Consider the following 17867-nt stretch of genomic DNA (forward strand, 5'->3'; position numbering starts at 1 on the left):
CTAGCTGACTTTCTGTAAACATTCAGTTCCTTAGACAAACTAACCATATTTTCTGTCACATCGAAATGCTACTTTATTCTTTCTAAAAAGCGTGAATATATTCAGGGACTAAGTTTAACCTACATTAAAAAGCCCTTTTGTGAAATTGCATTGTAAGAAAAAAGTTACACAATGATTTATGGATAGTTTAAAAAAATAGCAATTTGTACAGTACCACAGTAAATACAGAAACTTGTGTTGTGTTGCCCTCTTCAGGTCACTGACCATCACATTTAATATTTCTCTTCAAAGATCAGTGATAAACTAAGTGTGATTTCCCCCGTCCCCTTTTGTTATGAAGTCATGAATTAAGACATTTAAATAATACAGTAAAAATATTTACTCTTTAAAAGGACAGCTAAACAGACAACATAGTAAATTTGGCAGACCTGTGTAAAGTTTCAAGAAAAATCTACTTTATTACTTTTTGACTAAAATATGTCCTACTAATGCAGTGTACATTTGAGGTATTTGTGGTCTCCAATGCTGTGGGTCTAGACCCTCCTTGATTAATATTTACATTTGGGTGGGCTCGAAGGTATATTTGTAAATTAAAATTGTGTGTCTACTTTACATCAACATTAATACAATGAATATATTATATATATAAAACTCAGGTGAAGCTATGGTAAATATCTCATCAGTTCTTCCATAATGTACAATTTCTTGTTCTAAAGAAAAAATATTTCTCTCTACAGAATTTACAAGTCACCAGGTATAGTAAATCAGTTGTCAGCTAGGTAATACCAAGAGGAAGATTTAAACTTTCAAAGTATTCAGGATTCTTTCCCCTTCATCTAGTAGATATACTGCGTACCAAAGGATGACAAAGGGTATCTACTGCATCATTCGTACAACTCAGATGCAGGCTTTGTCGGTGGTTGGGGAAACTATCTGTTGTCCATCTTGCTCCCCAGGACTGTACTACTAGGAAGTGGAGAAGGAACTGGTGTTATAAAGTAAGGGTGGGGAGGAAATCCTAGAATCTATGCATGATTCTGGGTGGCTACAGCATTTGTACAGGTAAAACAGTGTGTTTAGATACATAACAGTATTGGAGACATTAATACTCCTTCACCTTCAAATTTATTAAGGAGAAGTAAAAGGGAGAAAGCGCCTCTATTTCAGCAATATAAGATGGACAATAAGGTGGATAGAAAGCTGGCTAGATCGTCGGGCTCAACGGGTAGTGATCAATGGCTCCATGTCTAGTTGGCAGCTGGTATCAAGTGGAGTGCCCCAAGGGTCGGTCCTCGGGCCAGTTTTGTTCAATATCTTCATAAATGATCTGGAGGACGGTGTGGATTGCACCCTCAGCAAGTTTGCAGATGACACTAAGCTGGGAGGAGTGGTAGATACGCTGGAGGGTAGGGATAGGATACAGAAGGACCTAGACAAATTAGAGGATTCAGCCAAAAGAAATCTGATGAGGTTCAACAAGGACAAGTGCAGAGTCCTGCACTTAGGACGGAAGAATCCAATGCACCGCTACAGACTAGGGACCGAATGGCTCGGCAGCAGTTCTGCGGAAAAGGACCTAGGGGTTACAGTGGACGAGAAGCTGGATATGAGTCAACAGTGTGCCCTTGTTGCCAAGAAGGCCAATTGCATTTTGGGATGTATACGGAGGGGCATTGCCAGCAGATCGAGGGACGTGATCGTTCCCCTCTATTCGACATTGGTGAGGCCTCATCTGGACTACTGTGTCCAGTTTTGGGCTCCACACTACGAGGAGGATGTAGAAAAATTGGAAAGAGTCCAGCGGAGGGCAACAAAAATGATTAGGGGACTGGAACACATGACTTATGAGGAGAGGCTGAGGGAACTGGGATTGTTTAGTCTGCGGAGGAGAAGAATGAGGGGGGATTTGATAGCTGCTTTCAACTACCTGAAAGGGGGTTCCAAAGAGGATGGATCTAGACTGTTCTCAGAGGTAGCAGATGACAGAACAAGGAGGAATGGTCTCAAGTTGCAGTGGGGGAGGTTTAGGTTGGCTATTAGGAAAAACTTTTTCACTAGGAGGGTGGTGAAACACTGGAATGCGTTACCTAGGGAGGTGGTGGAATCTCCTTCCTTAGAAGTTTTTAAGGTCAGGCTTGACAAGGCCCTGGCTGGGATGATTTAGTTGGGGATTGGTCCTGCTTTGAGCAAGGGGTTGGACTAGATGACTTTCTGAGGTCCCTTCCAACCCTGATATTCTATGATTCCATGATTATCTATTAGAAGATAATGAGATTTAGTTTTGGTGTAACTGGCAACTGAAAGTGTAGCAACCTACATTTAAATAGTTCTTTAAGAAATGGTTTGGATAATTAGAAGTAGTATAATCGAACTCCCAAAGTCTTTTTGGTTCACCAACTTAAGATTGCCCATTCCACTGATCAGTTAATTATGATTTTGCTGCTTTGACTTTATAACTTTATTCTGTTTTCAGTGGGCTGTGGAAAATAATAGGATTATAACTCTGCTCTAGTTAGTACATTTAGAAGACGTGCTGAAGAAAGACTTAAAATGACCTGTGGTTAGTTTAGTTCTGAGTTACCAGTGTTTATTTTTGCCTTGTCTTGCTCCCACACACCATTAAATTTGGATCCCACATGAGGTCTGATTCATATTCTTCTTTAAAAATGTATTTTAATAGATATGCTTTGCAAAAGAAACAGCTTTTCAATTGTGAAAATACCAATCCTTTACTGAAAAGTGCATTTGAATATTATTTTATTTTCTGTTTCTTTAACAACTTTCCCCATGGATACAGTTTGAGCACTGTTAGGACTGATTTTCATCTATTGTATTTTTATTATGATCCAGCTCATTCCCTTAGATGAAAAAACTCACATACAAGAATCTATGCGGTTCCCTTTGCAGAGTTTCCTCAAGGTTATTTGTGGTGAAGAGAAGAAGAGGCGTTTCCCCCTCACAGAACAGAAAGGGGACTGGTCCTAGAATCCCTGTGGCTCTCAAAAGACACATCTGAGGCCACAGACATCCACACAAGCCCTGTGGCTCTCTGTATGCTACCAGCTGTCTGCAACCCTCCATTACATAACTGCCAACATTTGCCCCAGAACTGACTCCTTAAAAAGACAATTCCACAATACGTAGGGTTCAATGCCTAACTTAATACAGCAAATAATTCAGAAGGTGCTCAAGCTATATTTGAAAAGAAAATAAGTTACACATGAAATATTTGCTGAGAAGGGAGGAGTATCAAAGGGTGGGGCTCTGGGGAAGAACAGGGAAGGGGTTTGGGGCTGAGGCACGGGAAGATGGTTTATGGAAAGGGGGATAAATGGGGATCGGTGGTAGGGACTCAGGTCAGGAGGAATGAAGGGATGGGGGGTAGCAAGGGGAAGTGTGGAAAATAGGGGAAGGGGTGTCTGTCAGCCCTACATTCTGTATACACCAGGATCTGGGGGAGGGTCTGAAGCCCTCTCCCTACCCCCTGTGTGGGTGTTGCAATCTTGGGACCCATGTCACTCCAGAGGAGTCTGCCTTACCTGTCCCCTCCACATAAGCCAGGATATGAGCTCCCAGCCCTGTGGAGAACATCTGAGTCCCTCTCCCAAGTCTTTGTGGGTTTTCTGGGAACTGGGGGACCCTACTCCCATAGGGGTATCTGAGCCCTCTCCCTGCCTTCTCTCATATGAGCAAAGATTGGGGGCCTTTACTTTCTGGGAGTGTCTGAGACCCTCTCCTGCCTTCCCTATGTGTGCCAGGATCTGAGGGGCCCTTGTCCATCTATGGGTTTCTGATTCTCCCATGTGTGCCAAAATCTGGGGAATGGAGTGGGGACAAAGGTAACACAAATTTAAAGTCTGACATCCAAGAACTGAACGTAAGCATCACCCCGTGTGCGGCGGAGGGCTGGATACTGTGTGTGTGGGAGAGGGCAGCTTGGAAAGGGGGAGGCAGTCAGGCTTGGGACAAGACTGGGAAACCTGATGGAAGCAGAGATGGGGGCCCAGCTATGGGGGTGTATTAGGTATGAGACACCCAGTCCAGTGTGTATCGTAGCCTACATAATCAAGAAAGTGCGCACTAGGCTGCTGCCTTGGATATGTGTATACAGCAGCAGGCAGAAAGTGACAGCAAAGAGCAACTTATCATATGTTAATGTCTTCTACAGTGCTAAATAATGGCTTAATGGGACAGGAAGGGGAAAGTGATCTGGAAATGCTGTTAGGGGGGTTATACGTTGTGGGGAATGGTGGGGGTGGAGAAAGAGAGACACTCTTCTCTCACACACTTAAAGTAATTGTAAGCGCCATGTTGAAAAAAAAAAAAAGCCTGTCAAGCTTTTGGGACACACGCCATGTCTGTGATTTCTCTCACCAGCCCTCTCCATCACAATGCACTAGAACTGTTATCCCTACTGCACTACAACAAAATGAACAGGGCAGGGTAGGAGCTCTGAGGAATCACATAGCAACTGTGCAGCATTGTGGAGAGACAACTGGATAGCAGCTATTCCTGGTTCTGCCATTCACCTGCTGGGTGACTTTGGGCAAGTCATTTTACCTCACTGTAAAATGGGAATAAGGATGTTAAGTTCTCTAAGATCTATTGATGAAAAACGCTACACAAGAGCAAGGTTTTTCTGGGAACGTCTACTCTGCAATAAAAAACCTGCAACATGTTCACGGCTGGTCCAGTCAGCGGACTCAGGGCTATAAAATTGCAGCAGAGACATTCAGGCTCGACTGGAGCTTGGGCTCTGAGACTTCACAAGGGGGAGGATCTCAGAGCCCAAGCTTCAGCCCAAGTCCAAACATCTACACTTCTATTTTTAGCCCCACAGCCCAAGTCAGCTGACTCTGGCTCTGAGACTTGATAATGCAGGTATTTTATCACAATGCACACATACACTTTGTTATTACTTAGCTACAGTAGCATATCGACTGCAAGCCTAGGTGACAACTACAGCTGCCTAAATGACCAATTATTCCTATTACAAAGATTTCTTTGTCTGTTAAAAGAAACTAGGAAATTCACTGACAAAACCTTTGTTAAGGCAGAGTTAAAGTTGCCCAGAAGTATCTCATGTCTTTTCTGAACATCAAGTTCAGCAAAAACGCAAGCCACTGAAAACTAGGAAACAGAGTTAAGGTACATGCCGATAGAGCTTTAACGTTGCCCTCTTTGAGGGGGACCCAATCATGCGCATAGCGCACATACTCATTTCTGCCTTTCCAGACAGTGCACGCTCAGAGAACAGAGACACATGACAACTGCAGCACAAAGTCTAATATCTTCTCTTAGCCAAGGCAAAACTGGTTTTTAGGTGAGCTGTACTGACTAGGAGCTACCTGAACTGTTCTGTACTCAAACACTGAGCTTACTCCCCAGAAACAACTTTGTACGTATTTTACAACTTCCTTTACTCTCATTTTACAACACCGTCAGTCCTGATTACTGGATTCCATCTAACATTATACTTTCACTTACCCATCATTAAAACCACAGACTGCTCTCATATCCCACCTCACTGCTGACAATCCCCATGGTTAGATGACCCCTGTACCCTGCTACCGACACAACTTCCACAACTTAGTGCTGAAATAATGTATCTTGGATCCCTCAAGGTACACATGCACCTCTTTCCTCTGATCACACCAATCAGGGGGCTCAGATCTCATATCACTATCACAGCTCTACCAACCTACTCCAATTAATCTCTCCACCATTCAATTCAACTATACCCAACAGTGCATGCAACTGCAATATATGTAGGTAATGCTCAATGAGTACCGCCAGCTCCAGAAGAGCACAGTTAAGGTCGTGCTGGTGTGAATTCAATGTGAGCAGTTTTGAATAGTTTGGGTTTTGAAAATCCCACCCAATATCGTCTGGTTCACCCAATCCAATAAATACATATATTGCCATCAGCAGCTAGTACTAATTGACAGACTGTGGCTGTGCACATTATCCCTGCAATGTGAAGCAGCATAATGCAACACATATTATTGTGCCCCACCCCTCTGCAAGGAATCTTGTCCTAGCTACATGATCCTTTGTGGCAGAGGACACAATGAACTGCATTTCTACTCCTCACTGTTTCAACAAACAAGGCAGGATTAGGCCTCATTGCTCAACTTTCCAGATCTAAAACTACAGAATTTGTCATTCAACCTGAAACATTCTGCGTATGTCTCTGTGAAGAGAAATTAAGGGCTGTTTGCGATGCCAATATGGGCTTTACATGTAAAGATATAAAAATTGTTTTTACACAGGGTATGGGATCCCTACATTATTTAATCAGCACTATCTCCACTTAATGAGTCCATTTCTGTTGCTGCAAAAACATTAGCACCGAGCAGTAAACAAATTAGTCAGTGACCAAAGACGATGCTAGGAGAAAATTGCATCTATAGGTTTTGATGCACACATACAGAGCTTACCATCTGCTACAATTTCTGATAGCGCTCACAAAATAACTGTGACTTCCGTTCTCAATCTTTAAAGTTTCACTATGACAGTAAATTTGTCTTAATTAAATCTAAACACAAAGTTACTACAAAACAATTGTAAACTTCTTTAGAAATGTTAATAAAGCATTTAGATCCAGTATAAAGTAATACTGATATATTCAGCATTACCAGATCTCCTTTTTATAGTGACTGGTAGAAAACTTCAACACCTTTAATCATTTGCAGGATACATTTTGGATGTAATTTATGAAGACAGACCATCAAAATAGCATGACTGACTGATTCTCTTGTAACTGAATTTTGGATGAGTATACAACAGCGCCTTAAACTCAACTCAAAACATAACACCAAACTTCATGCCATAAGAAAGCAGAAGGCACAGAGGAAAGAAAAATTAAAGAATTCCATGACTTTTCTCCAGAATCTTAACATTCTGCTAAAAGAAAACTCTTGGGCAAAAATAAAGAGACTAATCATATTCTTACATTAGAAATAAACATAGATATTGCAGATAGGTTTGGAGTTGAGGAATGGAGATAAGGAGAATTCTCAAAGATTCTGATGATCCCTAAATGTAGCTATGGTCTCTAAATCTAGTCTAAACATTCTATAAACCAACATTTCTGGAACTAAAAATAAAAAGCAACTAATTTACTCAATTAGTCATTCATTAAGTTTAGAAGCACCGAATTAATATCCCATACATTCTCCAATCTGCTTTTCAATTTATTAATCATCATACAATGCAAACAGCAGAAAATGGACAAACTCATTTTACATTTTGTTTTATGAAAAGGGACCGATCACTCGATGATGGCCTGTTCTGTTCATTCCCTGTGAAGCACCTGTCATTGGTCGCTGTTAGAAGAAAAGATACTGGGCTAGATGGACTATTGCTCTGTCTCAGTATAGTCGTTCCGACGAAGTGGGTATTCACCCACAAAAGCTTATGCTCCAATATGTCTGTTAGTCTATAAGGTGCCACAGGACTCTTTGCCGCTTTTACAGATCCAGACTAACACAGCTACCTCTCTGATAGGTAAATGTGTAATTTAACATGAAGGGGTTTATAAAACAGACTGACTAGAGTATATAGACAGTCTTTAAACAATTTTTGCATAGTCTGCAAAAGGAGGAACTTTTAATTCTGAATCAGCCACCACGATTTACAATTTTACACTTTAACAAAGAACTACTCTCTGCTACTTTTTAGTGTGCAAAAATCTGAGGCCTGGTCTATGCTGGTGGGGACAGAGAGGGGATCAATCTAAGTTATGCAACTTCAGCTACGTGAATAACGTAGCTGAAGTCAACGTACTTAGACCTACTTACCGCGGTGTCTTCACTGCAGTAGGTCGACCGCTGCCCCGTTGACTCAGCCTACGCTTCTAGCTCCGGTGGAGTACCAGAGTTGACGGGAGAGCACTCGGCGATCGATTTATCGCATCTTCACTAGACGTGATAAATCGACCCCTGCTGGATCAATCGCTCCAGAGGTAAGTGTAGACATGCCCTAAGTGTGGGTTGCTCTTGTCTTTACAAGCTGGGAGGTAGACCCAATGTCATTGACTAGCTTAGCTTTGACTAGTATAAGCTTTGCTCGCTATATGAGCTACAAAAAATTTTCTGACTCCTGCAATAGTAGCAGGGCAGTTCCATACTACCAGATATCACAGAGATAAAAAATGCATCACTGAAAATTTCTAAAAACCTAATTCAATTCCTTTTTGAGATTACTTAAATTTGCACCTTTTTCAATATTACACATTACATTCACATACTAAGTATGCTATAAGAATAGTTAAGTAGTATTTTATTGTGTTAAAACTTGTCTTTTCAAAATAAAGTAGCGTGATTAGAACAGATAGGAGCAACAGATGTTCTAAGTGAAATTAGCAAGGTGAGTAATTTTTCAAAGACAATACCTATCCCACTTGCTCTCTCATGGGGCCTATAATGACAGAAAATAAGATGATGCTTCTCCAGAGGCTGAGGAAAACGTTCCTCCTGAAATGCTTGCCTCAAGCTCTTCAGTTGAGGGTGAACTCTGGCTGTTTTGTGTACAGTGGAGCCTTCAAGGGCAGATATTACAGAAAGTTCTTCAAGTAGGGATCATTTCTTATTTGTCTATAAGAGGGACAAAGTGGGTGAGGTAATATCTTTTATTAGACCAACTTCCGCTGGTGAAAGAGACAAGCTTTTGAGCTACAGAGAGCTCTTATTCAGGTTTGGGAAAGGTACTCAGAGGCTGATCCCTGGTCTACACTACACAGTTAGGTCGACATAAGTCAGTTCATAATGACCTAACTCGGTAAGCATCCACACTAAAATGTAGCTCCCACTGATGTTACTTACCCACTACACCGACTTAACTTCATCTCTGCAAGAGGCATAGCACTTAAGCTGATGTAGTCAGGTTGACGCAGTGTTAATATAGACACTGCGGCGCTTACATCAACTGTTGTTGTCTTTCAGAAGCATTTCCACAATGCCCAACACTGACAGTTAAACCAGTGCAAGCACTCCTGGTGAGGACATGCACCACCGACACAAGGACCAATTGAATTACTTAGATGGTTGTACGTCAATGTAACTTAGGTTGACTTAAATTTTGTAGTGTAAACATACCCTAAGTCTTACAAACTAACATTGCTATACAGTAGAACCTTAGAGTTATGAACACCTCGAGAATGGAGGCTGTTTGTAACTCTGAACAAAACATTATGTTTTTTTTCAAAAAAGTTTACAACTGAATATTGACTTAATACAGCTTTGGAACTTTACTATGCAGAAGAAAAATGTTGCTTTCCCTTTTTTTTTTTTTTTTAAAGTTTACATTTACCATGGTACTGTATTTGCCTTTTTTTTTTTTGGTCATCTTTAATGCTGCCTGATTGCGTAATTCTGGTTCCAAATGAGGTGTGGGGTTGACTGGTCAGTTCATAACTCTGGTGTTCTACTGTAATTACATAGCTCAGGGGTGTGAAAAATCCACAACCCTGAGCAACATAATTATACCAACCTAACTTCCAGTGGAGACACCACGATGTCAACAGGAGAGCAACATAGCTACCAACTCTCGTGGAGGTGGGTTAACTACACTGTCAGTAGAAGCTCTCTCGTCGGCATAGTAGCTTCTTCACTAAAGAGGTGCACCTGTGCTGCTTCAGTACTTTATATGTAGACAAGCCCTTTGTGACAGCTAAATACAAGGTGGAACCTATCGTTTAGCACAGGTAGTTAACACTTATTGTAAGAGACCATTCAAGATGAAGTGATCCAATAACCCCTCTGTAATCAAAGGACAAAAAATGGGGGTTAATGGGTTACAGATTGTTGCATTAAGTCATAAATCAAGTCACTTTATTAAGACCATGATTTTTAGTGTCTAGCAGAGTTATGAATGTAAACACATAGGCTAGTATTTTGTTTTATTTGTCTGTAAAGCACTTAGCATACTTTTGTGTATTGTGCACCTATTTCTGGCACAATGAGCAGCAATTACTTATTAGGATCAAGTGAGAGTAACAAGCTCTATGGACTTTCTTCTATTTCCTCAGTTAATTCATGCAACTGAACAGCCCAGCAAATGTGAGGAAACAGACCACCTAATTCTACTTTCCAGCTAAAAGTAAGTGGACTTATCATTCCATATGGTTTACTTCCATTACATTTGACAGATCTCAGCATGACAACAGTTTTGTAAAACATGAGGCTTTTCATGTTGTCTCCTACCTGATATATTCTAAATGGGATGTAGCGAAATCCACTATCTTCTGGAGGATACTCCATGAGTTTCCGATTTATGGCCCAAAATTGGTCAAATTTGTCTGTGAAAGTAAGAGTTGTATTAATTATTAGCATTAATAACGTATATGCTTCTTTACGGAAAAAAATACACAAAATATGATAGGCACAATCATACACACAGGAAAGTGAAGCATCTAAAACCCTTTTATCACAGAATTTTTGCCTGTGAGTAGGTTTTTTCCCCCATAATTCTTGTTCCCTATATAGCCTCAAGAAGGGGAATTGCCCTCCCACACTGCTGAAAATAAACATAGAGCAGGTAATCTATGTTGTGCCACCACAGTCACAATGTGATGACTTGTCAGAAACTAAAGAGAAATTGATTTCATTTCACTCTGCTTCTTCCAAGGGTAGAGAAATACTGTGTAACACAGCATTAAGAATGCTGCTATTTCAACCAGAAGCAGATATTGCTAATGCTCTCTGCTACTACTGCTCTCTGCTACCCATTTTTTCATATTTAACAGCTTTTTTAACTTGAGAGGAAAAATCAGGTGCAAAGTACAGGAGACCTAAGAGCAGAAGCAGCAACATGGAGACAAAATTTATTTTTGTCTCTTGACATTTGCAGTTAGAGAAGGTCTTTTAGGATAATCTGCTCTGGTACTCTGGTAAATATGGAAGCACTTGTAAACAGCGAAATCTCAGAAGAAATGTGTAACATTTTGATGGAACAACCTGAAAATAAAAGTAAACGTTTAATATGTTCAACATACACACATCAATTTTTGTATATTATACATAGTAATTTATATTAAAAGTTAACTGGTTTTAATGTTGGTAATATCAGAAACAATGAAGTAGTTTCAGAGAGCATACATTCCGTCTCTGCCAAAGCACACTGAGTGCCGTGCAACACAATAGCATTAAAATATGTAAAACAAATGTCTTAATTAAAATAGGATAAGGAAAGCACTTTAAAAGGGCAAAGAGGATATTCAGATAATATCAACCAAGCAGAACAAATACCAAAAAAAGGAAGGGGAGGAGGGAGATGACATGTGGGGAGCTAATCACGTTCATACTGAAAAATACCTTTAAAATTGAGACAGGTTTGTTATTAAGAAGTAGACAGAGATAGAGAGACATCAGTGCTCTAGGGGCCCACAAAGTCGTGATCAACTGCCAACCTAAGACACAACAGATGGCTCTCTTAAGGCATATATGTTGTATCTTATCACACATACCCAATGCAACAATGCTCAACTGGATCTCAGATACAGTCAAGGTCTACTTTTTTTATTTTTTTTTTTTAAATCCAACATGTTACAGGTAACCAAAGTAAATAAAATTAGACAGGCATAATATGATTGCTGTGGTTCAATCCAGGCAAAAAAGGTTTATCTGTATCCTGAACAAGCTACCAATGATTGATACATATTATAGAATCATAGAAACATAGGGCTGGAAGGGACCTCAAGAAATTATCAAGACCAGCTCCTGTGCTGATGCAGGATCAAGTAAACCTAGAGTCCAGGGGTTCGCTCAACAAATTTTTTGGTGGCCTCAAAGTGCGGCCACCCACTCTTGCTGGTGCTGCTCTGACAATTTTTCCTAAAATACTTAATTTTAGGGGGGGAAATGCACATATACATATCCAAATCGTACTTTATTTATGTAGGGCTTTTTTTTTCAAACTCAGTAATCAAGATAATGTACTGTTGTGTCTATTCTTTACTGGACCGAAACAGAATAGAAACAAAAATAAGGTGCTTTTCGTTTTCTTGTCTTTTGCTGCTGCTGTTACTTTTCCTTTTTTGGGCTGCTTTTTTGTTTTAGACTTGCTAGCTAGCAAGTCTGCTGTTGTGAAAAGTGGTATGTGTGTGTTTGTTAATATTTTTCACAGAAGCAGACTTGCTTGCTAGCAGGGAGACAGTGAAAAGATATATTAACAAAAATACAAATATCACTTTCCACAGCAAATTTACTCAGCCCCAGCAAGCTGGGGGACAAATTAAGCCCTGAATGGGGAGGTGGATAGGGAGGCAGTAGGGGTCAGGGGCAATGGATGGGTGGACCAGAGGAGTCAGCAGAGGCCAGGTGCGATGGGGAGGCGGCTTAGGGGCTGGAGAAGGCAGCAGGAGCCAGCGGTGATGGGAGGGGTGGCAAGCTCGAGGCCAGCACGTGAAGCCCAGGGGCCAAGCTGAATCCCTGCACCCAGGGACCAGAGCCCACCGCTCCATGGTCGAGCTTGCTGCCACTACCCCAGTGCTGAGGCTGGAAGCCCGAGCCCCACTGGCCCCAGGAAGGTGGGGAACTCACACCAGCTGTCTGCTCTTCCAGCGTTTCTGACTCCAGAGGGAGACAGGGCCCAACCCCTGCTGGCAGTCCCGCAGAAGGGGACGCTGCTTGCACCCACCCCTGCAATCATCGCCCAGGAGGCTGTGGCCACAAAAAAAGCCCCTGGTGGCCGAATGCAGTCGCAGTGACCGCATTTGAGAAATGCTGGCCTAGACCATCCCTGACAGGTGTTTGTCCTGTTTCTCATTATCTCCAACAATGGGGATTCCACAACTTTTTCGCATAAGTCAGGTTTTCTAAACCTTTTATCATTTTTGTTGCTCTTATCTGGGCTTGCCCCAATTTGTTCACATCCTTCCTAAAGTGAGTTTCCCTGAACTGGACACAGTACTCCTTAGGAGGCCTTACCAGTGCTGAATGGAGCAGGACAATTACCTCCTGTGTCTTACATATGACACTGCCGTTAAAACACCCCAGAATGATGTTAGCCTTTTTCACAGCTGCATAACACTGCAGATTCTCATTTAATTTGTGATCCATTATAGCCCCAGATCTTTTCCGTCACTACCACTTATAGCCAGTTATTCCCCATTTTGTAGTTGTGTATTTGATTTGTTTCCTTCCTAAGTGTAGTACTTTGCCTTTGTCTTTATTGAATTTCATCTTGTTGAATTCAGACCAGTTCTCCAATTTGTCAAAGTTGTTTTGAATTTCATTTCTGTCCTCCAAAGTGCTTGCAACCCCTTCCACCTGGGTGTCATCTGCTAATTTTATAAGCATACTCTCCACTCCATTATCCAAGCCATTAAAGAATATATTGAATAGCTCTGGACCAAGCACTGACCCCTAATAACTACTCTTTGAGTACAGTCTTTCAACCAGTTTTTCACTCACCTTATAATTTTATCTAGATCACATTTTCTTCCTTTGCTTAAGAGAATGTCATGTGGGACTGTGTCAAAAGCTTTACTAAAATCAAGATATTGCTACAAGCTGTAAGAGGAATTAACTTAAATTTGAGGTCAGTGGAGCAGTGGTGCTGTTTCAATGTCAGGCGGCAAGGGCACAGCCTGTGTGAAGTGCACAAATGAAATACTTTGATACCACATCTAAACACATGGCTTTTCATGCATGTTCTCCATTATGAGCTTTATCTGTTTGCCCCGATTAGTGGTAGAAACTGGAGACAGGTGTATCTGACTGCCCTGTGTTCCAGGAAGTTGATGTACAGAGAGGTTTCTTTAGGTGTTTATCTGTCCTATGGTAGGTGTCTAGAATTTTTGTGCCTTCATAAAGGTGTTGAGTAGGCCTTAAATCTAGGATAGGCTTCCAACTGCCATCCTTTTTTGGAACCAGGAAATACCCAGAATAAAACCCCTTCCCTCTCTGCTGCACAGGAACCAGTTCTATAGCACCCTGGAGTAGGAGAGAGTCTTTTTCCTGTCATAGCAAGTTCTCATGAGAGTGGCCTGTGAAGAGGGATGGGGAACGGGGACTGGCAGATGGAAGAGAAGCAAAGTGGATGGAGTACCCTGTGAAAATGATCTCCAGATTATACTTGTCCATAGTGAGTGACTTCCAAGCCTGCTGGAAGCAATAAGGGTGGCCACCAAAAAGAGGAAGGCTGGAGAATCAATTCAGCTGGTAAGAATGGGGATGGTAACTCAGGACCTCAACCATCCTGTCAAAATGGGTGCTTTGAGGTGGGAGTCTGTGAGGTTGAAGGTTGAGAAGTGGGTTGTTTTCTTCTCTGGAATCTCTGTCTCTGGTGTTGAGGTTCATATGATCTCTGGGACTTAAGAATTGAGCAGGACAGGATCTTTGCACCATCTGGGACTTAGTAAACTCTCTCTTGTGGGCAGGTTATAGATCAAGTGAACAAAAAGTAGCCCTGGAGTCCTTTAACGGGTGCAGATTAATCTGTGCTGTCAAACAGATTAGTACCATCAAAAGGGATATCTTCAACCAATATTTTGGACCGCCTTCGGAAATCTTGAGAGCTGGATCCAGGAAGCACTTCTCACAACTACCGCTGTAGAAATCAAACAGGCAGCAGTATCAGCAGCATCGAGGGAGATATGCAGAGATGTTCTGGTGAGCAGCGGGCCTTCTGCAATAATTGCCTGGAATTGCTCTATGTTCTGCTGGTTGATGCTCAACAAATGAGTTCAGCTTGGTATGATTGTATTTCACTATTAATGCCTGGTAGCTGACGCATAAAATTTTTCTACCAAAACAGGTAAAGGCGCTTACTATGATCCTTGTCGTAGTGCGTAGATTTCGGTTGGTGCTGCCTCCCATGTTCATTAAACATATAAACCACCAAAGAGTTAGAAGAGAGATGAGAAAATAAAAATTCTGAGTCTTCTGATAGAACATAGTATTTCTTATCCACTCTCTTGGATGTAGGTGGAATTGTGGCTGAGATGTGCCAGATAGATATTGAGGCCCCACTGGACCCTGCGAAGGTTAATAGGCAAGGCAATGCAGGCAGATGAAGTTGCATAAAGAAGGTCAAGCAGCTTCTGATGTGATTCTTTAACCTCCTCAAGAGGGATCGGCAAAGAATCCACAATTTTTTTGAGAAGGTCCTGAAACTGCTTGAAATCTTTCACCAGGAATGGAAGAGGTGGCATAACTGCTTCATTCAGGGATGAAGAAGAGCTGTTGGCTGGTGAAGAGACATCTTCATCAGCCCTAGCTTTTTGTTTCTCAAAGGTTTCTTCCTGAGGTCTCATCTCCTAGAGAGGGAGGATGATGAAGACTATTTCTTTGGTGGGTGGTGCTCAACACGCTAGAGAATTGCTGGCGATAGGCTGCCCAAAGGTCCTAGTATGGCTAAGGAGGTGGCGTATATTGCATGGTTGGGGGCATCTATGGGTGGTCATACCAGCAAGTCTGGGTGTATCACGAGTGATACCAATCTCCTCAGAGACCTCTGGAAAAGAGCTTCTATAGAATGGAGAGAAGAACCTTGCACAGATATTTGGGAGACCAAGACAAGATCTTCATCAGAATTCTCCTCTTCCAAATCACTCTGTAGCGGTGGAGCATTGGAAGAAAGAGGAGATGAAACAGTCAGTACCATTCGAATGTCCGGAGACCTGCAAGTCCTTGGAGCATATCGGAGCCAAGCAAGTGAGTTGGGCATCTCAGACACAGCAAGGTCTCAGGAATTTAGCTTTCCTTGAGGTATCAAGAGTGTTGCCAGTACTGTGTCCACGGCACGCAACGAAGTAATAGTGGCTGAGGGAGTTGATGGTATCATAGATCTCAACTGCTCTGAGCGAAGTCCACATGGAGCCCAAGCTGGCTTCTTCAGTACCAGGTGAGAAGAGGTAGAGCTCTTCTTGCTGCCTCGCTTTGCTGATGGTAACTTATGACGTCGCAGAGCCCAACTGCTCCAGGCACCCAAAGCAATGCGCCTGCGCTGCTGGGGAGGTGCGTGTGACTGCTCTTGCAGCTTCCCTTTACTTCCCAGTCAGTTTCTGTGGGTAAGCAAAGAAATCCATGGGGGACATGAATTCTGCACACACACAGTGTCACAAAATTCCCCCAGGAGTAAACTATGCTAAGGACTGTCATACAGAGGACAGTGATCAACAGTTTTCAATGTCCACTAAAGGAAGGACAACAAGTAATCTTAATCTGCAGCAAGGGATATTTAAATTAGATATGAGGGAAAATGTTTTACTATAAGGATAGTCAAGTACTGGAATAGGTTACCAAGGGAGTTTGTGGAATTCCCATTATTGGAGGTTTTTAGAAACAGGTTAGACAAACAACTGTCTGGGTCAGTCTAGGCATACTTGTCCCTGCTTCAGCACAGTGGCATGGGTGGGTGTCATAAATATAAAGGGAAGGGTAAACCCCTTTGAAATCCCTCCTGGTCAGGGGAAAGCTCCTCTCACCTGTAAAGGGTTAAGAAGCTAAAGGTAACCTCACTGGCACCTGACCAAAATGACCAATGAGGAGACAAGATACTTTCAAAAGCTGGGAGGAGGGAGAGAAACAAAGGGTCTCTGTCTGTCTATATGCTGTCTTTGTCGGGGATAGACCAGGAATGTAGTCTTAGAACTTTTAGTAAGTAATCTAGCTAGGTACGTGTTAGATTATGATTTCTTTAAATGGCTGAGAAAAGAATTGTGCTGAATAGAATGACTATTTCTGTCTGTGTGTCTTTTTTGTAACTTAAGGTTTTGCCTAGAGGGATTCTCTATGTTTTGAATCTAATTACCCTGTAAGGTATCTACCATCCTGATTTTACAGAGGGGATTTCTTTACTTCTATTTCTATTAGAAGTCTTCTTGTAAGAAAACTGAATGCTTTTTCATTGTTCTCAGATCCAAGGGTTTGGGTCTGTGGTCACCTATGCAAATTGGTGAGGCTTTTTATCCAACATTTCCCAGGAAAGGGGGGGTGCAAGTGTTGGGAGGATTGTTCATTGTTCTTAAGATCCAAGGGTCTGGGTCTGTAGTCACCTAGGCAAATTGGTGAGGCTTTTTACCAAACCTTGTCCAGGAAGTGGGGTGCAAGGTTTTGGGAAGTATTTGGGGGGAAAGACGATTCCAAACAGCTCTTCCCCAGTAACCAGTATTTGTTTGGTGGTGGTAGCGGCCAATCCAAGGACAAAGGGTGGAATATTTTCTACCTTGGGGAAGTTTTGACCTAAGCTGGTAAAGATAAGCTTAGGAGGTTTTTCATGCAGGTCCCCACATCTGTACCCTACCGTTCAGAGTGGGGAAGGAACCTTGACAGTGGGATGATCTCTCAAGGTCCACTGCAACCATACATTTGTACGATTCTATTAAATCTGTAGTTTGGATAAAACATTTGTTCAATTCTTCAGTTTTAAAGCTATTACCTCTTCTAATAGCAAAAATTAACTGCAAAATACCAAAGCAGCATTCTGGGTCTCAGTATTGTAAGACAAACAGTGGAGATATGTTACAGACATGTGTTAATGCAGATGCATACTACCTTATCACAGCTGTTAGTAATCTACCTTGCTCAACCCAGCAATCTGACAGTTCAAAACTGAAACAGCATTTCGGTATGAGTGGCTCAGGAGAAATAGTAAAGGGATTCAAAGCCTTTCACCTTATATAAATTCACTATTTTGACTCCAATGTAGTTGCTAGAGACTCAAAAAGTTGTCACCTGATGGATATCATGGCATGGAAGTCTCCATCCAGCAGACCTTTCCCCCTCAATCGGTTCCAGCCCTTTAAAGTAACATCACTAAGCGATCGATGCAGCAGGGTCGATTTAGCGTGTCTAGTGAAGACACGCTAAATTGATAGAGCGCTCTCCGGTTGACTCCAGTACTCCACCGGAACGAGAAGA

The 17867-nt window shown here is 41.9% G+C and overlaps 1 protein-coding gene across 7 annotated transcripts in view; it reads right to left on the reverse strand.

Moving 5' to 3' along the window:
* The window catches only part of ATG5 (autophagy related 5), a 121609-nt gene that overhangs the window by 50063 nt on the left and 53679 nt on the right, over positions 1 to 17867 (reverse strand). For all 7 annotated transcript variants that reach the window (XM_084624599.1, XM_084624604.1, XM_084624601.1 and 4 more), the window contains one exon: positions 10206 to 10300. In XM_084624599.1, coding sequence (XP_084480725.1) covers positions 10206 to 10300 — 95 coding nt within the window. The remainder of the gene's footprint in view (positions 1 to 10205; positions 10301 to 17867) is intronic.

Source organism: Lepidochelys olivacea (genome assembly GCF_965140295.1).
Source record: "Lepidochelys olivacea isolate rLepOli2 genome assembly, chromosome: 3".
Classification (NCBI taxonomy): domain Eukaryota; kingdom Metazoa; phylum Chordata; order Testudines; family Cheloniidae; genus Lepidochelys; species Lepidochelys olivacea.